Below are 25,232 nucleotides of genomic sequence, written 5' to 3'. Positions count from 1 at the left end.
GTGTCCCTGCAGGGCTGATCAAATTCCACCATCCCATGGGGAGATGCTGTGCCCAGGGCAGGAGCCAAGCATTCCTACCTGGATACAATCTGCCCTGGAACAGCACAGCAGCCTTTGCCCCCTGCATTCCCAGAGGAGCAGCTTTCTCCTGCCCTGCATTCCCAGAGGGAGAGCAGGCCCATCTCCAGCAGCCCTGGAGCTGCAGAGGAAAACTCCCCCCTTGTGCAGGATCCTGCTGCAGCAGAGCCACAGCTGGCACTGCAGGAGGGCTGAGCCCCCCTGGGATGGGGCTGTGCCCCCACCCTGACACACAGGGGGTCAGCTCCTATTCTGACACTGTCAGTGTTTTCATACTACTACAGTTTATTTTCATTTTCCTATTAAGTTGTAGTTTTTAGTTTGTTTTAAAATTTATTATTTATACATATTAGTAAAGAACTGTTATTCCTATCCTCATATCTTTGCCTGAGAGCCCCTTAATTTCAAATTTATAACAATTCAGAGGGAGGGGGTTTACATTCTCCATTCCAAGGGAGGCTCCTGCCTTACTTAGCAGACACCTGGCTGTTCAAACCAAGACACTGCTTTAAATGTGGGGATGAGGACCGCCTGTCATTTGAAACCTGGAGCCTTAGAAGTGGCAGCAGTAGCACGTGCATTTTTAAGTGCTTGCATGGAAGAAAGATTAATTTCCATGTTTTGGCCAAATCACCAAAAATCAAAAAATTTATTCAGGGTCTTATAAAGTCAAAGTTTAAAAGTAATATATATTTAAACATATCTCTCTCTCTCAAGTTATGGTTCATTGTATTTTGCTGGTTTAGAACAGTAAGTATTGCAGAATTACAATAGGAAAGTACTATATTTGACCCTTAAATAATATTTATTGACTTACTGAAATTATTGAAATACTATTTATTGCGACTATCTCCTTGCTTTTATTTTCACAAAGAAGCTATTCTTTGTGCATTTTAAGCCACACAGCTAAGCATCTCAATTTTCTTGAACACTACTACATACAGATTCATGGATTCAAAACACCACATGATTTCAAGAAATTTTGGACTTTCCCTTCATTGTTAACAAGAAACAACTTTGTCAAGAAATCTCCATGACAAGGGTGGTGGTTGGACACAGCACACAGTGCAGAAATCAGTCCCTCAGAGGGTTTCTTGCTGTGTTTTGCAGCCTGAGAGGCTGCAGCAGGTGCCCCTGGTTCCTGCGCTCGCTCTCCGCTGTGTAGACGTTGTGCTGTGCAATGTAGGCAATGACAGAGTCTGGGATCAGATATTTCACACTCAGCCCTCTGCACAGGGCAGAGCGGATCTGCGTCGCACTGATTTCGTTCTGGATCCACTCTCTCACTAGAAAAATATTGTGCTGAAATTTAGATAAAAGGTCTGATTCCTGGATGAACTGGGATGGATCAGAGCCAGCCCGGCTGATGCAGACCAAACCAAACTTCTCCACTATTTCTTTGATGTCTTCTTCCTTCCAGAGATTGGGTGTCTTAAATGTCTGTAGAAAATCAGCCCCACAGAGCAGCTTTAATTCTGGTAGAACTGGAAAGACAAAAGGAAATAACAGATTTATTACCCGTTCTCAGTCTTCTAGGAAGTTATACTCAAAATCAGTTTTAACTCATCACTTTAGATTTTTTAAAAATTAATTTTAAAAATAATTTACCTTTACTCCAGGCTTTTTTTTCAGAAGGTTGCAACAAAAAATTCAGTTTAGTTTTTTATGTGTCTGGTCACAACTTCTTTATCACCTACTTCATCATCACTCAAAGCATATTGAATATTATCTGTACACAGTTAGAGGAGAATTTTTACTCCACTCAAGCAATCCAAAAAGGGGAAGAAGGAAATAAAGAGAAATAATTTAGAACAAAGATTAGATTTGGTTGAACCTGGCTACTCCACACCATCCTGCCCTGCTGTTCTTTATTGTCTCTATTTCTTATTTGCTGTTTCCTGCCTAAGCCCCAGCACAGAAGTCTTCCTTCAAACTTCTTCCACAGCACTCATCATTATTCCACCTGAGCGTTGTACAAACATTGACCAGGCAGCTTCACAGCCTTGTATTCACGTGAAATAAAGAGGAAAGATAGAGGTTTGCCTTCACTTTACACTCGTTTGATGGTTAGCACACCTGCAAGTCTTCTACAAACACCTTAAAGGAGACATTCAGAATGTAAGAAACATTCCAGTGATGATGTGTCAAAAGTGTGACTTCTTTCCTCCACCAACTGTAAAGATACAACTCCTTAACAACCAGGAACAACCGAAATGCATTATTAATGTCCAAGGGATGCTACAACAGTAGAGGAAAAAGGCAATGTATCAGAAATTCAGCAGCATCCTGGCAAGCCATGGGGCTAGGGAAGATGATTAGATAGGGAACTGAAAACTGACATTGTTTCCAGAGCCTGCTGTGCCTCTACTGCCAAGAGGAGCTTTTCTGGCCAGCAAACATCAACATGGCAGCATCACTACTGCGCTATCCATACACTTTGTCCATTGTCTAAAACCAGAAGTAGAATTCTAAGCAATCCCTGTATTTTTCATATTTTTTATTAATGAATTCTGTGCTTTGCAAAACAAGCAGGGCCACACTGTACATCTCTGACACAGCCAAAGAGTTGCTTATAAAATCAAGAGTTAATAGAACTCCAGGGTCTCTTATCTGTGTGGGAGCTATTACAGAACAACTGCCCCAGCAGTTATGTTGCCATTTGGCATGGCTTGCTTTTGGCAGGCAGCTCCAACCCTCAAAACTCACCAGCAACTATGTTCAATTTTCTCACTCCTAATCTGGTAAAGCTGTAGAGTTTTTAATGACAAACACAGCATCATGTTTACAGTCATGAACCAACCTGGCTGCTGGCAAGAAAGGGAGTCCCCCGTAGAGCTTTCTGTGGGATGTTTGTTCCTTGGGAACTCCTTGGACTGGAACGTTCTGAGTGCTTCATTATAATGGTGCCTGCATTTAAAATAAAGGCTCCTGTGTGAGGTCATTCTCAGAGATGCAACAAAGTGATTACCTGGCACTTTCCCCTTCCAGAGCAGACCTTCCAGGGGCTGATTTTAAGCCCTTTGGATTGGAATACCACTTTTTAGGAATTTGGTCCATTCGTGCTGCCATGAGATTAGCATCAATGTGGTTACATTTTGTGGAATTCACGTGTGATCTCCTTAATGGCATCCTGGTTTGTAAATTCTTTTTGAAATTCTACCGTTATGGCAATTTTGGTAGCTACTGCATTTAAAACATAGAGGAGTTTTTTTTTGCCTGAAACAGGACTAAATCTCACTTCTATCACCAGCTGTAATTTCTTGACTAAATACAACCCCTCATGATAGTGTTTTTGTAACATGTGTTCTGTTTTGAGGAGGAGAAATTCTTGTTCTCTCTCTTCCTCTTCTCCATAAAAATATGTTCTCTGAGTTTTTACCTTGCTGTTTTCCTGTTTATTTTAATTGGAGAAATCATAATTCCAAGAAACTAAAAATTCTCATAAGATTTTTGACATCTGCTGTGCTTCTAATTTTAGTGAGTCCAAATCCAGGAAAGCAGTTAAGGATCCCTTTGCATGTTTTTCCAGGTTTCTGCTACTTTATCCTTTATCACTCCTCATCCCTGGGCTCCCCTGCAATAATGGCATTGCTGCCTCATGGCAGTGGCCTTTTCTTTCCAAATCAGCACAACCTTGCTTGTTTAGAACAGTCCCTGCCTTGCACCATCCTGAGCCAGGCCTAAGCATTGGTCACATTTGCACAAGCCAACCTCGTTTCAAGGGTACAAGCTTCTGGTCAGGCAGGACTAGCAGACACAGAATCAAGGCTGTGTCCAATTTCAGTGCAGCATGTATAGAGCCACAGAGACCATCAGCTCTTATCCAACTACAGCAACACAAAGGTTCTGCTGAGTTTCAAGGAACAGTCTGAATCCAGTGCATGGACAAAGCCCCAGCTGACTCTCAGAATGTCTGCTGTAAGGAAGGAATTCACAGGTTAGTCATTTAAAAGTACATTCTCCTAATTGTGCAAACACTTTAGCCATAGGAATAAGCTGCATATGTGTCAAGAACCTACACCCAGGCAGGCTGCAAAGCAGCCTCCAGTGATTTCTGGTGCACAGCCACTGGGCAGAAAAACTGCACAGCCAAGAGGTGAGGCACATATGGCAGCAGAGAGTGGGTACCAGGAGCTTGGTCTGTGCCTTCCCACACACCTAATTTTAACCCTGCCTTGCTGTAAACAGGCTGCTGCTATGTATAGCCAAGCACACCGACTGTGTGTCGTGCTCTGACATTCTTGGGCCAGGATTCAAAAACAAGAACATTTGGCAAAGAGCTCCCTGCAGGACCAACATTACAAACACTGCAAAATTTGAGCTGCCCCAGGTCTGCTCAGCAGCTCAAGGGCTGGAGCAAGTGGGGCTGCATTACTTTGGACAGCAAAAAGGACAAACCCATCTGCCAGCTTCTCAAGTGTTTTCTGAACTGTGTATGAAGCTTTGAGAAACTATAGAGCTAAATCACAAGCACAACTCAACAGAAGTTGGGTAATGCAGATCTTTGCCAATTTTTAATTACTGTGTGGTATAGCTGCATGCCAATCAAATCCATAGGAGCAATGAACGTGGTCCTTTGCCTACTGACAATCCTGCTTCCTTGTCTAGGAATACTCATCAACAGCAGCTAAGTGGAAAACAGCTCTATTACGTTCCCTCCTCCTCTCTAACAAAAGCCTTGGGACAGTCTCCAAGATTTCCATACTCATTTCACAGCACTGCCGTAAGCGGGACTTGAGCTTTGCTGCTTTAAATTCTTTTGTGCCACAACTACTTGGGATCCTCTGCAAAATCCACAGGTTTTGATGAAATGTGACATTTTTATCGCACTCAGTTCAAACAAGTACTGTAGGAAAAGGCCATTCATGTGTTTCAGGACTAAATGTTCTACTGCAGGTAAGTGTAAAACTCAAACTACTAGAAGAGATAAGAAGAGACACTTAGGTACAATAATGATTTCCTCTGCCTTGCAATTGGAAAATCTCTTTCTATTGGTACTGAAGTTTCCTACCTGAGGGAGCTCATTGTGAAGGCAGCAGTTAGTCCTTGGTTTTTTGAGGGTTGAAGAACCTACAGATTAACTCTGAATGCATGTGAAGAACAACAACTCTACAATAAACCATTGCCTGTTTATACTTAGTAAGGATCTGCTCTTTTTAAATCTTTTTTTCACCTGTGACACTTAAAATACAGTGTAAAGCACAAACACCTGCATTTCATCAAAATGCTGCTTCCCCATTCAAGGGACAAGGTTCAGCATTGGATTATGGCACTGGTTCAGCTCATTAATACACATCAACATTTGTGGACAAAACAAGATTTAAGCTTATTTCTCTCCTTAACAAGCAGCCATTTTAATGCTTTGTGGATTTCCTAATATAACTAGAGGTTCACTTTCTAGGCAGATGGGAAGTTTGGCTGTTCATACCACATTGCCTGAGCATAAAATTATTAATATAGGTTTTACTTAGTGATTTCTTATCCTGAAGAACTCTGAAGTGGATTTATAATTTACAAACCCTGTCTTGCAAGCAGTACTCACTTCAGTTGGAGCTGTGCAAGACCAAAGTAAGATCACCTGATCTGTAAGATCTGAGACTGCTTCTCTGGAGGAAAATGGTTTGACTGAACTGAAGTTTAGGACAAAAGCCCTATAACCAGGCCATACCGTAGGACAGCACTTGGTGACTTCTCAAACTGGGACATACAGTTATGATTAGAGAAAGAATAGAGTCTTCTGCAAAGATAGAAAACCTCCCACCCTGATCCTGCTCTGCTGCCTGGCGGGAAGGGGCAAAATGAGCAACTGGATGTCTGTGTTCCTTCAAGGAAGCAAATAAAAGCAGGTCTAAAAGGCTCTACTTTGTCTTGTAAGTTTTCCATGAATTCTTATGGATGCTTTTGTAAAGTAACAGGTCTGCCTTTTAACTGCTTTCACAAAGAGCTACAGGAGCTTTTGGGGCAGCTGTTGGAGAGCACAATTTAGAGCCTTGAACACCTGTTTCTGCTTAGAAAGTCACCTAGAAAATGGGGATAAAAATGAAGAAGCAGTGATTGCTCTTACAGCACATTTGCTGTAGACTTCCATGAAGACTTCCAGTTTAATGGTATCTGTTAGCTTCTGCAGCACGTTTTCCAAAGAGCACTTATTGCACAGGTCTGGGGGAAGCAAATGAAAGATTTCTGGTGGGGAGTCCTGACTTGCCTGGGTGTTTTAGAGGAGCAAGTTCTGTGCATTGACATGGCAGATTTTTGGCAGTCAGTAATTCCATAAAGACAGGAAGAAGATAATGTAATCACCTTAATACTTTCACTGTTTCTGTCCACGTGTCCTGCTGGCTCTCCCAGGGATCCACCCGGATCCAGTCCGACGTCTCCAGGGCCAGTCTGGCCATCGCCACCCGGTGCCTTGCTGACACCAAGCCTTTCTTCCCATAGCTGTCACTGACAGGAGACATTATGCCTTCAATCACCTGATATCTTCCTGTGAGAAAAAGAAAAGAAAAAAAATGAAAATTAAGTCCTCTTCACAGAATCATGAAAATTTAAGGTGGATAGGGCCTTGGGAGCTCACCTAGTCCCACCTCTTCAAAGGGTAACGTCATGGTTAAGGTCAAAGGTTTGAGATGCTATGAACAACTTGATTTGGGTTTTATTATTAATCCATTCCCAGCAATTACAAAATTAAAATGCAAATGTTTTGTTCCTCTGTGAACTGCTCACAATTACTATCATCTTTATTCTGATAAATGACCCAAAAAGGAAAGGTGAGTAAACAGGCAATTTTAAACCGTGTAGGCATAGTCATAACTGATGTTGCAAACTATCAAAATTGTTCGATAGAATTAATTTTCATAGTCCGGTTAGTACAGCTTTGATATAGCCAGAGAAAAGAATGACTTAACTGACAACTTCTTTGTTCTTAGATTTCTGATCATTGTTATTTACCAGAAACATTGTGCCTTTCTTTCTGTTAATGCAAGAATTACAGCATATTACTGCAGCTGTGATAGATGTGATTCAGACAGATCAGAAGATTCAAGCACAAAGATGGGGCTAATGGGGTCTAAAACAAGAGTTGGAGCACTGTGCTCCACACATCAGCTCAGCAGACACTAAATGCCTTTCTATCTGGCTGACCATGTTAAATACATTTGACAATATGCCCCTAGTTTTCAACCCCTGTAACACAACATAACCATTAACACAACAGACTGGTTACATTTTGCAGTTCTGGCCCCAAACCAGGAAACAAAAATAAAGCACCATCACAAGCTGCATGCCTTGAGAAATTGAGAGGAGAGGAAGAGTGTTTCAACTGAACAGAAAGGAACAAAATTATTTCTAATGTAGCACATGCATTTTAAATAACTATGATAAATATGATACTGAAGAGGGGAAAAAATTCTCTTCCTTTTTTCTAATTCAATTATTTTAACAGAGAAACTTCAATGCAGCATTCTAACTTTATTGCTTTGTAAGGAAAACAGCACCCCTGACATTTCTGATACTGGTACATGACAATTTAATATTCCAACACGAAAATGTCACTCCAGCAATGTCACATTTATTTTGATGTAATAAAATTTTCGAAAGAACTTCACTGAATTGGACTTAAACCAGCAGTAAGATTCAATGAGATTTACATCCTCTTAAGATGTCAGTTCAAACCATCTTCTGTTTTAAAATATTCTCGTTACAGGCAAAATGAGCAAGATAAAATTTTCCAGAATCATGCAGAGATGTGTATATAATTAAGTCCATCTCTTGATTTAAAATTGGAAATAATTTAACTTGATTTATGAACAACAGTTATTCTCTCATATTCTGGTATTATACAGTGCTATAACAAGTTGTCATTTAAAGGAAAAGAAATTACAGTTTAAATTTATTTCTCGTTTAAAGGGAAGGAAACTTTTTTCCAAACTTCAGTTTGAATTCACTACTACATTAACCTTATTAAAAGGTTTTTCCTACATGATGATTTTATCTGCCATGTTTCAGTTTCTTTACATTTCTACAGATATAAGTTCTTCCCTTATAACTTAAATGAAGATATTAAATGAAAAAATCATGCTTCTGTGAGCTCATGCTAACCAAGCATATGGGTCTGCCACATCCTTGTGAAATGGAAAGATTTCAGTCTAATCTGCCCTAGAGCTGCATAAATGAGATAAGAGCTTCTGGTGCCATATCACCTTGTTCCCAAGCAGAAATGAAACCAACTGGAAGAGAAAAAGCAAGGCTGGTCACACTTCAGAGAGTCAAACACAGGAATGGCTTGAGAAGATTCTCGATGGAGTAACCAGCACTGAGCAAACAGGATGCATGAGAGCCTTCCACATAGAAGCACAAGCTTTAGTTGTCAAAATATAGGAAATAATTTTATTACTGGCTCTAAATAACTTCTTTCCAATTCAGTAATTTAGAAGTTCGCTTGTTCAAATATGCCCCTCAGTTTTGGCAGGTGTGTGAAGACGAAATAATTAAATTCTGTCACCTCGGGCTTTTATTAATGTCCATTGCAATTCTCTGCTCTCTCCCATAAATTAATACAGGTTGTTTCATACTTTCCTTGGTCCAGAATTATCTTCAAATTCTATTTCTCTGGAATTCTATTTGTTTTCATCATGTAGTTTGTTGTTATTGCTTGCCCTAAATATGTGTAAAAGTCCTCCAGGCCCTCATGTGGCTTGTTTTTCAAAATATACCTACCAAAAGCAGCAAAAAAGTTCCTCTTCCTATGAACTTGCATTATCTAAGAACTGTTTAGGAGAACTGGCTAGTGCTCAGAAAACTAAATATAACAAAAGCAATGAAACAAAGACTGGCCCTCAAACATGTTAAAGGAGATTATTAAGGAAAATAGGTATTTAGTTTTCTGTTATCAAGGTGTCACTGTAAATTGTCACAAACACTAACAAATTGTAATGCTTAATTAGCTTATTAATACTAAAGCAAATTTATCAAATGTCAATTCATACAAAATTGTTTGTGTGTTTTGGTGGCACCTCTAAAGATTAATTTCTTCTGGTAGTAAGTCTGTAATTCACTGGGAGAAATTATGCTAGAAGTCAATAACAAAAGTAAATAACCTCTACAGAAAAGCAAATAAATGAAACACTTTCATACACTGAACTCTTGCTCACTACTCATTTTCCTCTCAGTGTCAAGGGAAAATCCCCCAAGAGAAGCTCTGCAGCTTCCTGGTGTTACCCCACCCAGTGAACTGGAATGCATTTGACAGAAGCTGTAGGAATGCAGCCAGCTGGGAGGAGCAGCGGGTCAGCCTCGGTAGCAGACACAGGAGGCATCACCCTGAGACCATGGAAGTGGGATACTGAAAGGGAGACACCTGCTCAGGCCATGGCGAGGAGCGTGTGTCATGGGAGTCAGGATGTGAATGGAACTATTATAGATCGGGTCATGTTTCTGGCTCTTGTTCTCTGTCAGTTCAGAACCTGTCAGGTTCTAGCTCATGTTCCAAGCTCGCGCTGGTGACTGGACCCTCACCCTCAGAATACCCCTGTTTCTTGTTATGTTCTCCACATCCCCCTGTCTTTGGATCTTGCCCCTCAGATGAGGTTTCTGTGTTTGTTATATTGCTATTAAAGTTCTTTATTTTTGGGCAAGTCCATCGTTCCTGTCCCTCTGTTTTTGCCACGTTCCCCCTGGCTGGACCGGACTTGGGGTTGCAGAGAGCCAGACTGTGATAGCAACCCAGTAATGGTGTCCCATTTTCCCCAGTTTTCATAAGATAATAACTCATCATCCTTCACCTTCCCCTGGCACTTGTCTTGCCACAGATAAAACATCTTGTCTTTTGCACCCTCCTCCTTTGACCTGCATTGCTTTTGGTCTCACCTGGAAGCTTGGGGATGTAAGTATCCTCCACTGGTAACACTTGGGAAACAAGATTATTAAAAAATATCTCAGATAGATTGATGCTAGTACTATTTCTTTGGTCTTTATGGCCAAATGAGGAATACAGTCACAGAGAAGTAAAAGTGCTTGATATTAGGTATTCATAGACTCTAAAGGCATCTGCCACAGTCACTGCAAGTTTCAAAAAAACACTTAAACCAAGGGACTGAATATTGGAAAAGTTTAGCTTTGTCTGAGGATGTGTAAAGTGCCAGATTCAAATGAGTAGAGAGAAAATCCAGATAAAGAGAATTATTTGAGTCATTCAGGCACACACAGCTATGTGTGTTGTATTTAAAAGGCAGCATGACAAGATTTATTGGCTGATATTAACAGAAAAAGGATGAATTACTTGACATGTGGCAATGAAACTGCACTTAAAGAAACCCAATAAAATGTCTTACTTAAAATAGGGATGTATGAAAAATAAGATTAGGCAGCATTAGAAACTGACGGGATGTACAAAAAGCTGGCAGACAGAATTACTGGAGATGTCAGTCAGGATGCACATCAGGGATAGTCACATCATTCACGGCAGTAAAACCTGCCTCTGAATTCACACAGTCCTGGAACTGCTGAGGCTGGAAAAGCTCTCTAAGATCACTGAGTCCAACCAGTAACCCAGCACCAGAACATGTCCCCAGGTGCCACATCCACATGTCCTTTGAACACTTCCAGGGTTGGTGACTGACCTCCGGCCAAACCATGGCCCAGCTCATCATTTCAGCCTCATTTGTGATGGAGAAGCACTACTGAAGCAGCAGGAGGATGAAGCCATTCCCAAGCCTAGGAAACACATCCCTCACACTAATTAATGAATTCCTCACTCATTTCAGGCACCCAGTGTGGATGTCAGCTCCAAAGTGCACTGTTCCCTCTGAAAGGGAATCATTGCTGCCTCAAGTCAGACAACCCCTCTTCTCCAGCCCCTCCATCAGCTCCCAGGCTCCAGCTGCTGCTTCTTGTCAGCAAATAAACTCCAATTTCTCCCCTCCTTCCCAGCTAACACCAGAAGTGGAAACAGGGCTGAAACCATGAGAGAATGACCAATAAATTTGCTGGGTAGGAATGGTTCTGCTATAAAAGAAGCATCCAGAATCAGTCACTTTTATAGCATGCTGCCAACCCCTTCGGCTTGAGAAACTGAGCTCCCTGTCGAGGAGGGGCCACAAGTGGGGTTTGAATGGCCACACATACAAACCATACACCCAAACACACAGTACAAACACATCCAGCTGCTCCTGGAGCTCCTGCAGGTGCAGCCACCTCTGCTCAGGATGGGTAAAGCTTCTGCAGGCAAGCTGAGGGCTCTGACCCTGCTGCCACGCTGGATTAAGCTTTCAGAAAGTGCAAAGACAACGCTGTAGGCAACCCAGACACCAAAGAAGGATTATCCAATGCAGAAAGACCTTGTACTTGTAAGGCTTCACAAATTAAAATAAGAAGCCAAAAGGTAAGTCACACCCTACCCAGAACTAGGCATTGACATAAGGTGTAATATAATGCAGAATTTCCATTTCAACCTTTCAAAATTTCATTTTTAATATGAATATTACTAGATTTTAAGCAAACTACCCTGAGTAAGGGGTGGAGTATTTCTAAACTGACCCTGGGGCAGACCAGACATTAAATTGATTCAGACAGAATAATAATTAATTTCCCAGTTCAGTCTTTCTTTAAAGGTAAAGACAAATGTTGCTGGACTACAATTTATGACTTAAACAGAATTACCAGTTGGTCTCATACTACCTTTCTACTCTTCACATATCTGGGCAGCAGAATCAGTTATAAAACTACAGTGAAAAAAGTAAATTAAAATCTCTTTTTAACCCTTTATTACTAGTCCTGCAGGAGCAACGAAATAATGTCAGTTCTAGGAAAACAGAGACTTGTAGAGGCTGCTCTCAGAGTCAGCTCTATAATTCCTCCTCATGACAGTCAAAGTTTCCTCACAGGATATTCTGAGTATGCAGTTGCTGCTTTTACTGCACACTGGTATCAGTGGGTTCCCAGGTTCTCTCCCCCGATCAATTTGACAGCCAAATTCCTTTTACAATTATTTGCTGTTTAGGTTCCTACTGAACCACCTCCCGGATCTTCTCTGTCAGATTCCAATAAATAATGATTCCCTCCCAACCACTTCCAGAAACATAACTGCATATATTAGCTGCAGATGGAAGAAAAAAAATAAAATCCCTGAGCAACTAAGAAGCTGCTCAAGCTTAGAGTTCAAGGCTTTCCAGTAGCATTTCTGATTCTTTCTTAAATTCCTGATGTTACCACCTTGCTCTTTTGTTGCCAAAACATTCTAGCCTGTGGCATCTCGCTTTTCTGATCTTTTTTTAGCACAGATAAAGTGCCTCTTAGTGAAGACAGATAATGAATAATTAAAGTTTCATCTTTTCTCCAATTTCCCCCGGCTGTCAAAACTGCTACCTGGAACTCTTCTTCATATTGAAACACATTGTATCAGAAAAGCATGGAATTGGAACATAAAAGATTTTCCTAAGTTTCAAAATTATTAACTATATTATTTCACAAGGTTCAACCAGTGCCACGAGCAGGATCCTCAAACTGCTGATAAAACTTTTACTCTCTTTGCATGAGCACTCATTTACTTGCTTATACACTGAGGTAACACCAGACTTTCTATATTGAATATCCCATGACAGCTTTACATTAATATCAGTAAAGAATATTAAAATGAACCCAGCTGTGAAGTAAGAGCTGATCTAAATGAATATTAAAACTCTTTCTTGCTTTTCCCAGGCCTCACTAACCTGTCTGGTGCAGGTGGTCTCTGGCCAGCTCAAACAAACGCATGTGCATGTTGGTGGTGGGGTTAAAGGAGCCACAGGCCAGGAGGATGACAGGGATCCTGCTCCTCATCCTGACAGCAAAACATTACAGCTCCTCCCTAAAGAAAAAAATTTAAAAGAAAGTCAAACTTGAGAAAGAGGAGTCTGCCCTTGGTTCCTGAACTCAAAGGAGCTGTTTCCAGGACTGGGTGTTCCTGGAGCACCAGTGCAGTCTCCAGAGATCAGTCCTGTCCAAGCATTCAGCACCTGCCTGCTCAGGAACACAGCTGTTCCTGGATATTTATTAGGAGAACACCAACACATTCTGCTTCCCCACACACAGACATGGCTACAACATACTTCTAGGAATTTACATGCCTGTAACTAAAACCTGACAATTTTATTTTGCTTCTTTTTAATTTTTAACTTGCTTTTATTAGAGAGAAAGGTTTTGGTCTGTCTTCGTGGCCATTGATAACATTGGAACCCACAATGCTACAAAAGCAAAATTAAAAAAAAAAATAACTTGTTTCAATGAACCTTTGCACCACATGACAAAACCTCACGTGCAACACCCAATCCTAAGGTGTGACTTCGGGGAGCTGGGCAGGCAGCACTGGGGATCAGCCAGCTGGCAAACACTTCCAGCCAGATGATCAGCACTGGCATGTGTGGCTCCTCAGCTGGGCTGCAGAGCGATGGATGCACAGTGCACCACCAACAGGGAGCAGCAGGGAGGAGGAAGCACAGCTGGGTCAGGAAACCCCCAGGGCATGAAACAGCTGTGAACAGGGGGAATGCATAGGCAGATATGCTATGAGGAGCCTTGCAGGAGTGTTTACAAACAACCCTGACATAATTTGGTTAAACGGTCAGTCATCTACTAAAAATGTAGCAAAAATCAGTTGAAATCCGCTGTGCTTGGAGCTATTTACTTGCATAACTCTTTTTAAAACTAATCCAGAATACAACTGCCATGATAAAAGCAACTGTGTCCCACATCCATGTCTGCAAATCCGAATCTTTTCCTAGAATTTGAAATCTCTACATTGCTCACACCTGTGTTATCATACAAACACCACTCGCCTCCCTTCCCCGGCCTCCAGGCCCCCCATCAAACAGAACAGGCTCCTGCAGGAGACACCGGCATCCCAAACTTCAAAACCCAATTTTGGGATAACAGATCAAACCCAGCACAGACTGTGTGTTCTGATCAGCCAAATCTCATTCTCCTTCTGCACTGTAGCTGTAGCTCAGAGCCCACCTCTTATAGTTCCCAGTTCTTACAGTCCCTTTTTCCCTCCGCCCTTTCTCTGACTTAAAAAAAATGTAATAATAATGGTTAAATCCACGTCAAGTCCATGTTTTACAGCTGCCAGCCCGATCAGTTAATTTATGGAGGGTTTACAACCTGAAGACTGGGACTGTACCACAGAACAACACTCAGTGCCCCAAGCAACAAGTCTTAATATTGTCATTTGGGCTTTTTGAACCTTTGACATTTGAACCTTTTTACTGAGAAAATCCTAGCATCTAGTATTGAATACCACGTTTGTTTATAATGTTTTTATTCTACTTTCCTCATTTCTCATACCTTCCATCATACTAGGGGAGACATACTGGGGAGAAAACACTTGCTGGCTGTAGAGCCACTGAAATACAGCAACAGTTTTATGGTTTGTGATGGGAGCAGCTGGAGGAAGCTCCTTTCACTGCACCCTGCTCTCTCCTCTGGTTTACTGTCCCGGTGTAGACACAAAAACTCACACATGAAAACTGTATGCAAAATGTATAGCTTCTCTATTCAGAAAAAACCCAAACTGTTCTTTTGTTCAGTATCAGCAACTCTGTAAATGTATCTCCACTGGATGGGGGAAGGCATTTCTACCCTGCAACTGAGCAAACCATCAGCATCTGGATGGAGCTCTCATTGCTGGCTCATGGCTCTCCTGTGCTCCCTCCTGCTCTGATCAAGTGCAGTTTATATTTCCATAGCTCTTCCTTTATTTGCCATCTCAATTGAATGATATCTTTTGCTTTGCTTTTAATTCTACAGACTACTCCTCACCTGAAACAAAGGCGTTGGACAGTTTCGTTGCAGCTCTTACTCATTTATACCCTGGAAACTCCAGGGAAAGACTTCAAGCTCTGATTTTTAGTGATAACTTGACATACTGACAATGGAAATTCAAAAATCAAACCACCGCCACTACCAAAAAACCAAACAAAACAAAAGCAAAAAAGAAAACAGAAAAAAAAACCCACAACAAACCAAAATTGTACTAATATTAAATAAACACATAATGAAAACTATCTCACAAGGTATTATACATCTATAAACTCAGAAACACCCCACATATATATATATATTTTTTTTTAAATCCGTGTTTTTATTTTTACTATCCCCAAATATGGCACACCCTACACCTATTCAACAGGTCTAGGACAACTTTTAGTATTTGAAACAAAACTTTTCGATTCAGTTGCTATCTCAGCTGGTATTAATTACCTGAGGGGTTTCAAATCATTAGAACACCACTCGAAGTAACAGAAAAAAAGAGTTAACTGATTTTTCAGCTAAGCTCCCTTGAGAAATCAAACACTGGGGAAAGTTTAAACACAGAGTCTGTGTGCCCTGCTCTGGCCCCATGCTCCAGCAGCCCTGGGCAAGCAGTGCATTCCCAGAAATGCCAGTCTGCAGCTTGGGAAGCTTCCAACAACAGGGACACCGTGTGGCAATGTGGAAAAGGGCAGTCACCTCCAGACGGGGAGGCCACACTCAAGCTGTATATAAAAGGTTTAATGATGGACAAAGCATCATGATTTTCATTAGATAGTTCCTGCAAGTTCTTTCCCTGGTACCTGTATTCCTACAATATGTCAATAACAGATGACGTTACAGATGACCACAGTTAAGTTCTGCTGAAAGTCAGTAATTAGAGCCGTATCTGATTAATTATCAGCACAGAATGGAGTGCTGAGCAGCACAGTCTGATTCATGAGCTGTTAAATTAGTAAACTGGATGGAGAACAAGACACTGATACGTGCACGCTATGAGTCACTCCCCCTTGAGGGAACATTTCTGCAAAAAGCAGAAATAAACCAAATCCTAGCACAGGATTAAAGCATTATCTCCTCCTGTGAGGGTGAATCTAGATTAATTTAGATGAAATTGAGATTTGAACAAGTTCAAAGCTGCCTGATTCCATTCTTTTACTGGGCCACATCATCACCTCATATAAATTCATGCAGATGCAATGGGACCAGCTGAGTTACATCAAGTGACACTAAGAGTATTAGAGTTGTGAGACAGATTTTGAAAGTCAGGAAATAAAACTACATCTAGTAGCTGACCCAAATCATAGCAAGCCACACTACACAAATATCCCTAAAAATATGATTGGATATGAGAGTTTCTCATGCTGTTAATAATAATAATTCTCTGCTGCCATAGAGAAGTTACTCCAGTCAGTGAGTTCCCAGCATTTGCTGTGACCAAAAGCAATCCTCCATAACAGTGACAAATATTTACCTGTATATCCCCAACTTCCCTTTAATAATGAACATATGTACCTGGGTGAGGAAAAATGGAAAATGTATAATCTGGGGCAGTATTTTATTTACTCATCAAGAAGTTACTCACTCCAGCCACAAAGGATTTTACAAGGAGGGCACATATATTACCCACAGCCCAATATGATGCTGTAACCCTCCAAAACAGCTTTTCAGGGCCACATGGTGAGTCATATTATTGTTATTAAATTACAGTGATTCAGATCGACCCCATTTATTTGACTTTCACTGAAAGCCATGACAGGATACATAATTTCCTATCAAATTTACCATATCAGAACCATGAAGCTGCTCCTTCCAATCCCCACACCAGACTTTTAGTCAGAGAACACAAGTCCCATTGCACCTTCAGAGAAATCCCAAGATCTGTTCCCCTCCTCACTGCAGTATTCACCAGAGCAGCAACTCATCCAAGCCTACAAAAATCATCTGGGCTTCTTCACGTGTAACACAGAAATGGCTCAAAGCACAGCAAATGCTGCCTTTGACAATGCACAGGGGGGTTTGCCTGAGACAGACCTGCTCACTTTGGGGATGCTCACTATTTCTTTTTCCTCTCTGTCCAGGCAGCAATTTTCCCAGCAAAACAAAAAGTTCTCTGTGAACGAGTCAACTCACAGAAAACTGCCTGTGGCCCAAATTCCAAGTGCCCTGGTGGCAACCAGAGAAAGCAGACTCAGCAGAAGTGTCTCCTCCTCTCCTGAGATTATAACCCTTCCAATCACAGTACACTTCACTCTTGCCATTCCTTTATTTCAGGCTGTATTCCCTTCCACAGAAGAACCAACAAAACTTCTCCATCAGTTACATCTCTAAAATCAACCTAAACATGACTTATGGCTCCATTTACTTGGAATGAGTTTTTTCTTCTGAATGAAACTACTTCTCTGTTTTCCGTTTCCAATCCCAACTCTTTCTGCTCCACTGCTACAGAGAATCAGCAGTCTAAAGGGTCTAAAGAAGAAAATACACCACAAAAAGCACACACTGACAAAGCAGAACAAATATATATAATAAATTGAGCACAGGACACATGCAGTCTGAAATACATGCAAATATTGAACCTCCAGGTAATAATGAACACAGCATTGCCTTCAACAATTTTGTACTCTGAAAAATTTGAGCAGAACTACTGCTCAGCACAAAGTTACAAAGATTATATTCTCAACATACACAATCAGTGCCTGTGAATTTAAGTGAACAACACATTTTTTTAGCCTGTGAGTTGCTGCATGTTTGTAACTGGAATTCCACAGTGGGGCACAAGAGTGTCTGGTCCCAGAGTCCAGCCACTGAAGTATCCACAAAGATACTCCCAGAACAATATCCTATATGTTTTTCTGAGTATTCTTAGGAATATTATATGTTATTAACATTCTTAATCATCCTGCAAAATAATCATGCTTACAGGCTGCCCATTGCCTGAACAGCAACAAGGAAATACAACTGCTCAGCAACATGGAATTCAGAAACCACTATTCCTGCACATCAACAGTAAACGACCATATTTTTAACGTCCCTATTTGTGCATTTACTAAATATTCTGAGGTTATTTCAGATTTTCTGCTGTCCTTAGACAGCAAACATGTAAAGACAACCACAGCATAACGTCCTTAATGTTATTTTTCTGTATCAGGGATAAGAATGAAATAATCCCATTTTGTACAAAAGGCATGAATTATATTCCAACGGCTCATAAAACATTTGACAATACTTAGACGTACAGCTCTGCAGCAGTTTCATCTGGTGACAAGGCCAGTGATACTCCACTAACCCAGAACCATGCAGAAAATAAGTAAAAAAGGGCCAGATTGGCCAACACCTCACAGCCAGTGTTTGCTGGGTAGTGCAGGGTCTCACTGGCCTCACACAGCACCCCTCCCTGCACAGTTTTGCAGCATTTCCACAACTCAAGAGAATATGATCATCTCCTGTATCTTGTATTTCCTGCAGTATGATCTTTATAATCACTGCTCCAATAATTCTAGTGAACACTCCTCCCTTCCTATTCTTTGTGCCCATTTCACACTAATAATAAAATCACATTTTTCTTCTTCTACAGAAGAATTGTCTAAACTATTCTAAGTCCTCCTTCTGTTTTCATGCACAAGTCAGTCATCCACAGTGCACAATATACTGATTTACAGAAAAAGAGGATTCACACCGAACTGCAGCTCGGGGAGCCTATTTTTTAGCAAACAAACTGCTGATTTAGTGAAAGCACCAACTTATCTGTCAAAACAAACTCTTGCTAAAACTTCAGGAGTTCCTGTTGAGAAGCCATCCCAGAGTGATTTTTTTGTCTATCAACGCTTCTGCAATTTTCTTTCAACTAGCAAAACACACTTAGCATATCCTAAGGCAAATTTCAGAAACTGAGCTGACACGCAAATGGAAGATAAATTTAAGTAGTAAAGAAAACATCTCCAATCACAAAAATCAGCTCTTATAAAGCTGGTTTTACAAGGCAGCAAACTAATGAAACCCCTAGCAGTACTACTGCAGAACACTCAAAATAATTATATATAGCACCCATGGCATGAGGCAGGATTTCCAGAACACAGACCAAGACCTGCCTGCGCCAGATCACTGGGCTGGATGGCATTTCTTATGTTTTTGAAGTTCCTCATTATACTTTGTGACCCTGCATGGCAAATTTCTCCATTTCTGCTAATATTGTTCAGAAAAGCACACGAGGCTTGGTGAGAGGGTGCCATCCAGACCAGCGTTTGAGCAGTAATTGCAGGGAAGGCACAGCGAGGCTGGCTGCTGGGACACAGGCAGGTCTCCAGTGGCACCTGCTGGGCCAGGGCAGCTTCACCTGCGATTGAAACACTGCATGAATTAAATCTTTGGAAATCATCCCTGCTATGAAACCCAGTTTGTCTCATTAAGTTATTTTAAAAGGCACAAGCTCAAATTCCCCTCTGACAGGATTGTCACCTCTTGTGTCCTCCGTGCTCTCCACACACAGTTCTGGACTTTTCAAAGGTCTTTGAGATCATCATTGCTAATTAGGGTGTCTCAGATAGGCTAAATTCTAAAATTTGCATTTCTGAAGTTAAAGGCACGAAGGCAGTTTACTGGTACACACAGCGGAACCGGACTTCAGTAGCAAATCACACCTGGAAAATGAGCTCACATGGACTGTATTGCTACAAAGCTTAAAGAAAACAAACACCGTGCATAGTTTATAAAATCAAACAGCAGTTTGCACCCTCTTAGGGAAAAGACGAGTAAGTTACGATTGAAATAAACAAAAAGTAACCATATCTGCTGTTGTCCTCTTTAACCCTCAGTGCACTTGGCTAGGTGTTGGGGGAGGGAGGGGGGAGAAGGGAAAAAAAGCATTCTGTGTTAAACACACAGACACTAACACACACACACATATATATATATATATATATATATATATATATATATATGTCTGTATGGTGGTGGATAAGCGTTTATCGGGTGCGTGGCGTGGCCAGCCCCGCAGCCGCGGCCGGGGCTGTGAGGCCTACCTGCAATGCCCGCAATACCCACAGCGCCCGCTCCGCTCCGCGCCCCCGCCCGAGCCCGCAGCCGCTCCCGACTCCCAGCGGAGACCGGCCGGCTCCTCCCCTCCTCCCGTCCGTCCCTCGGTCCGTCCGTCCTTCCTTCCTTCCGTACTTACCGCAGGACAAGCGGGGCCCCCGCGGTTGTCAGCGCTGCCCCCGGCGCTCGGGGCCGGCCCCGCGCGGCCGGGCCTCCCCCAGCGCCGCTGCCCAACGGCAGCCTGGCCTCCTGAGACGGCAGTGAGCGTGTTTGTATTGTCACCTGAAGGTGACACGGCCGTGAGTGTGTTTGTATTGTCCCCTGAAGGTGACACGGCCGTGAGTGTGTTTGTATTGTCACCTGAAGGTGACACGGCCGTGAGTGTGTTTGTATTGTCACCTGAAGGTGACACGGCCGTGAGTGTGTTTGTATTGTCCCCTGAAGGTGACACGGCCGTGAGTGTGTTTGTATTGTCACCTGAAGGTGACTTCCACAGGAGCAGCCTCACCTCCTTACACCGCAGTGAGTGTGTTTTTATTGTCACCTCAAGGTGACCTCCACAGCAGCAGCCTTGCCTCCTTACACAGCTGTGTGTTTTTATTGTCCCCTCAAGGTGACACGGCGGTGAGTGTGTTTTTATTGTCCCCTGAAGGTGTTCTCCATAGGAGCAGCCTTGCCTCCTGACACGGCAGTGAGTGTGTTTTTATTGTCCCCTGAAGCTGACACGGCCATGAGTGTGTTTTTATTGTCCCCTCAAGGTGACCTCCACAGCGGCAGCCTTGCCTCCTTACTCGGCCATGAGTGTGTTTTTATTGTCCCCTGAAGGTGACACGGCCGTGAGTGTGTTTTTATTGTCCCCTGAAGGTGACCTCCCAAACTTTCGGCTTCCCGCGTTGCCAGGGCTGTGCTGACCGCGTGCGGAAGGTCACCTTGCGAGGCGCGGAGTAATGAACCTGCGGGAAAATTCCCAGTGCCGGAGGTGTGTGTCCGAAAAGGAGACAGAGGAATCCTGTAACTTCGTTGGAATAAAGGGAGAGGCCGTGGGGCATTTCCCATGGGATCTTTCACATGGCTGGGGGACACAGCCCCATTTTTGCCCTAAATTCCCATTCACATCACGCTCTTGCTTTCTGCATCAGCTGGGGTTCTCACAAGACACTTCCTGCATCCCCTACTCTATGTCCCTCTCTACTTTGTATCCCACTTTCTTTTCTTCTTTTATGTAACAAAACAATGTTCATAATTCTGTTAAGTCTTTGTTCTTTTTCTTTAAATTCAGGAATTTACCACGGCCTTGGCTGAGCAGCAGTCTGTGCCAATTAGTACCATCTTCTAGAGCTGATAGTCTCCTCCATCACTTCCCGGTGTGTGAGTCCCTGGCCCTGTCTACAAAGAGTTTCACAACATGTGTTTGCAAAGACACAGTTGTGAAAAAATGCCTATATTATGATTGGCTTTTCACAGATAATAAAACGAATATTTTATGTGTTATGTTAGAAAGTTATGCTGTATTAATTTTTTTAAGTAATGTGTTAAATATAGTTTAGGTTATAACATAATGTTAAAATAGAAACCATGTATGTGAGATATTTTTCTAAGAAAGGAAGGAGGTACTTGCACCAGATAGCAGCCACAGGACACCTCAATCTTTCAGAGAAAGAGAATTTATTGCCCCATTATCAGAAGAAATGAACTTCTTCCTGCCTCGCTCAGCCCTGACGACGCCGTCAGGATTCAGAGGAAGGAGCTGACACTGCCCAGCCAGAATCCTGTGTGTGAATGGAATTGATGCATCATGTTTGAGGTGTATGAATATGCAACAGGCTGTTGTTTTTAAGGGTTCATCCTCTGTTAATGTGGGTCCTTTTTTGGATTTGTGCTGCCCAGAAAAGATACCCGGACATCCATAACTCTTTGTTTCTATCGTCTAGTATTGTCCTAATCCTGGTTTTTGTACTGATGAAAGGAAACACAAATTTTCCTCTGCTCTGACATCATGGTAAATAATAAATAGGATTGTGGAATGCATTTTTAACCTCTGCTGTGTGAAATGCACATGCAAATGATGAAGTTTCACTCCTGCACAGAGGCCATGTGATGTACTTCAGATCTTTTGTTGCCCTTGCTGAAAGCTGGCCAAGAGATGGTTTTGGCAGCAGGGCTTTGGTTTAAGACTGGGAGCAGAGTTTGCTCTTTTGAGGTTTAACTTCAGGGGGATAAAGTGGCAGTGTGGGAAATGCTGAAACTGAACTGAAATTGTGTGGCTGTGTATTTCTCCATGACATTTCCATGCTTGTTGTTGGTCCTGCTCTGTTCACATTGTTTCATTCTTCTACAACTTGCAATTTGAGATATTAGGGAACTATTATTGTTAGTAGCAGGGTGACTTTTGTAATTTTTTAAAACAGGGAGAGTGTTGGACAAAGACTACACAAGCAATTTCTTATACATAAGGAGTCCAGACCATAGGTGCTTAACTTTTAAAAGCTGTGGGATTATATAATGATGAAAAGTCAGATTAGCAGTTTTGAAATGAACTAATGTGAGTATAAATAATCTTTCTTACAAAAGGATCTAGAACTTAGTAGAAAAAGCAATTCTCCAATTCCCTTTGACAGACAAAAGTCCATTTTAAAAAACTTTATGACACTGACATCTTGTGCATAATGGACCACTTATTTTGGCTGACCATGCTTACTAAACATATAAAGTTTTTCCTGAAAAGTAGTAGCTCCTCTTTCTGGAGTTTGAATTCCTGTTACATATTTTGTCAATATATGATTCCTTATGAAAGGAAAAATTTCGTTTATAGAAAAGACAACCAATCCAAAGGTTAAATCTTGTGCCTCAGGTTGAAAAACTAAGGATGACCTGGTGAGTGGGCACAAATGAATGAGGCTCCATTGGCCACCGTGGGAGCTGTTCTGTGCTGGCACAGGTTCTGTCCTTCATCAGTTTTGTTGTAAACTGCATCACAGGTGTGCACTTCTGGCTTACTGCCTTTAAACATAAGGTTTCCACTTCACATTAGTTTTTAAGAAAGTGTTTCATAAATAAAATGCTTTAGAACTGAGAATAATTTGCTGAAGGTAACAAATAGAGAGCTGGGTGTGATCCTAAGCTGAGTTCTCCATGAGCCCTCTGGAAGTGGGTGAAATTGCAAACCATGCCTGAGGTACAGTGGTGTAAAGGGATGATGTGGGCACCAGACATGAAGGTGTACAGGAGCTGAAGCACTCAGATGCTTCTCTGCAAGGGAAGAACAAATGACCACAGAGAGTTCCCCAGCGACATGAAATATGGGCTAATTGAAACCTGTATTCCAGCAACCAAATAAAGACAAGGTTACTGGTACAGAATCAGGTCATGTTCTGACAATCACCTAAAGAGAATGGTAATCACTGGACTGGCTTCTGCTCTTTATCACAGAATTATTTTCATGGGTTTCTGGCCTAGTTTCAGGGGGAATTTGGAGCAACATGTTATTCTGTTACACTAGTATTAAGTAAAACGTAAATCAGAATACCCATGTCAAGGTGTGAAATTATGAGTATGGAATTCCAAGCCAAAGTTGTTCCAGATGTCGTGAAGAAAATTTGGCATTTAATGCAGTTCTTGAGATACAGAACTCCCAGGGTCTTACACAGTTTGTGCACACTGAGGTTGTAGAATCAGGGCTTGTAATTGTAAATTAACAAATAATCTTTTAGTTCTTGGCATCTGCTCTGTTCTGTTGTGTAGTTCAGATCTAAAGAAAATTCTGTGGGGATGAGAAAGAGAAGAGAGACATGAGAAAAATGTTCATTAACCTTTCCCCTCCATAGCAGAGTTGGAGAGCATTGGCTTGAAGCTTTGCTGATATTCCCATGGCTTCATCTGTACATGAGTAAAGGAAATACACAGCTTTTTTCTTGAACTTATTTAAGTGCTGCAGTTACAGCTACTTTGAACATTACGTGGAATATCACAAATACAGGTGGGCAAGTAAATGTTGACTTCCTGCAAATGAAAATCATTCTGTTGGTTGATTGCTGTTGGAATTAAAGGCAAACATTAGCAAATCCAGTATTACAGAGGCAAGCAGGAGGAATCAAAAGGCTAAACTGCAGTACAGAAACAAAGCAAAGCAGGCTCCAGTGTGCAGATTCCTCTGAAGTCACAGAAGATAAATGAGCTGAGGTAGAGACAGGGCAGAATACAAAGCTTTGTTTGAAAGTCAAGAAATAACCCAAACCAACTTAAAAAGGCTCAAAGAACAATCATAAAACTTTTTTACTTGGCTGCAAAGAAGGCTTATCTAGAAGATAAAATATAAACACAGAAAGAGAGATAAAATTTTTCACTTGTTTTAGGTTCTATGATCATCAAAACAGTCTTTTTTTTTTTTGTCACAGGTGAACAGGATGAAATGTTTTGTTAATTTCTTTCTGTTGTTAGAGAGTCTCTCAGATGTGCATTTTAAATTGCTTTGGTTTCTTTTTTTTTCTCCCTCTTCTGAATCCTCCACTGTTTGTAAAGTTATATCAATATGTATCAATTGTTTTTGTAATTTCATTTACTTGCTTATATTTTAAATTTTAGTGGACCTAAAATAGCTTGTTTTGTTTGCATAATGCTTCCATTCCATACTATCTTTCCAGCACAGTAAGTGGTGTTACTGGCTGATAAAATCTTACAGTTGTTTGGTATTTTAATCACAATATAAAACAATTTGCAGGGTTGTGTCTGGAGGTAGCAACAACAACAGCAGCATATAACAAGTCCAAGGAAAATTTTGTAAGATCATTTAAAAATATATTTCTTAGTATAAGAAATTTGATACTGTTTTCTCAAGTGGATTTTATGAAAATATTTGGCACCTTACTTTTCATTTGCGCATTCTGTGGGATTTCTGTAGTGAATATTAGCATGGTGCTGTGTTCTTCTGTAACCTACAGAATTTAACTGCAGGTATTTCTAATAATTGTACTGAAAACCACAGCACCATTTTTGTCAAATGTCAGCTTTCCTATACCTAAAGCTTCTGTATCATTGGAAGTTTGAGATGTAATAGTTCTGCTGAGCTGAAAGTGGGAGTGATGCCATTATCAAAAGGAAACCATTCTTGTTTTCTTGGTATGACTGTTCTAATTCAGAAAGGACCAAGACAAAAAAATACTGCTACTGTAATCTGTAATGCATTTCTGTGCAGCAAAGGTGCTGTAACATCCCCAGCTGGAACATGGGTAGCCAGCATAGTTAGAACTTCTCTCTGGGCTGTTGTCCAACACTGGCACTTGCTAGATCTCTGTGTGCCCTGTGCTGATGATTTTATTTAAATTGCGTTGAGATCAAACGTG

General features: G+C 41.4%; 1 protein-coding gene and 1 long non-coding RNA gene across 5 annotated transcripts; one reads left to right on the top strand and one right to left on the bottom strand.

The window, feature by feature from the left end:
• Positions 1 to 725: 725 nt before the first annotated feature.
• Positions 726 to 20,165, bottom strand: NMNAT3 (nicotinamide nucleotide adenylyltransferase 3). 3 transcript variants are annotated; one of them, XM_084212376.1, is made up of 5 exons: positions 20,033 to 20,165; positions 12,783 to 12,919; positions 6,379 to 6,562; positions 2,879 to 2,985; positions 726 to 1,562 (listed from the first exon to the last, which is right to left on the bottom strand). In XM_084212376.1, exons 2-5 carry the CDS (start codon positions 12,889 to 12,891, stop codon positions 1,153 to 1,155), a joined length of 810 nt encoding a protein of 269 aa, XP_084068502.1. In that variant the 5' UTR covers positions 12,892 to 12,919; positions 20,033 to 20,165; the 3' UTR covers positions 726 to 1,152. The 3 variants fall into 3 exon arrangements, with proteins under 3 accessions (XP_084068502.1, XP_084068503.1, XP_084068504.1); XM_084212377.1 differs by lacking the exon at positions 20,033 to 20,165 and adding an exon at positions 19,881 to 20,011; XM_084212378.1 differs by lacking the exon at positions 12,783 to 12,919 and having other exon boundaries at positions 20,033 to 20,162.
• A 130-nt stretch (positions 20,166 to 20,295) lies between these two features.
• Positions 20,296 to 21,886, top strand: LOC311157776. 2 transcript variants are annotated; one of them, XR_014616425.1, is made up of 4 exons: positions 20,296 to 20,415; positions 20,507 to 20,584; positions 20,758 to 20,872; positions 21,173 to 21,886. It is a non-coding gene; the product is annotated as an uncharacterized lncRNA (long non-coding RNA). The 2 variants fall into 2 exon arrangements; XR_014616426.1 differs by having other exon boundaries at positions 20,758 to 21,886.
• The last annotated feature ends 3,346 nt before the right edge of the window (positions 21,887 to 25,232 follow it).

This window comes from Fringilla coelebs (assembly GCF_963513975.1).
Source record: "Fringilla coelebs genome assembly, chromosome: 10".
NCBI classification, from domain to species: domain Eukaryota; kingdom Metazoa; phylum Chordata; class Aves; order Passeriformes; family Fringillidae; genus Fringilla; species Fringilla coelebs.
The sequence above is the reverse complement of the archived record's forward strand: the minus strand, read 5'-3'. Positions and strand labels throughout refer to the sequence as shown.

Coding starts and splice junctions, on each gene's coding strand:
- NMNAT3 (XM_084212376.1), bottom strand. CDS start 12,891: ATGAGGAGCAGGATCCCTGTCATCCTCCTGGCCTGTGGCTCCTTTAAC. Junction 6,563..12,782: donor AGACCACCTGCACCAGACAG/GTTAGTGAGGCC, acceptor TTTTTCTCACAG/GAAGATATCAGGTGATTGAA. Junction 2,986..6,378: donor GAAACAGTGAAAGTATTAAG/GTGATTACATTA, acceptor TTTTAAATGCAG/GCACCATTATAATGAAGCAC.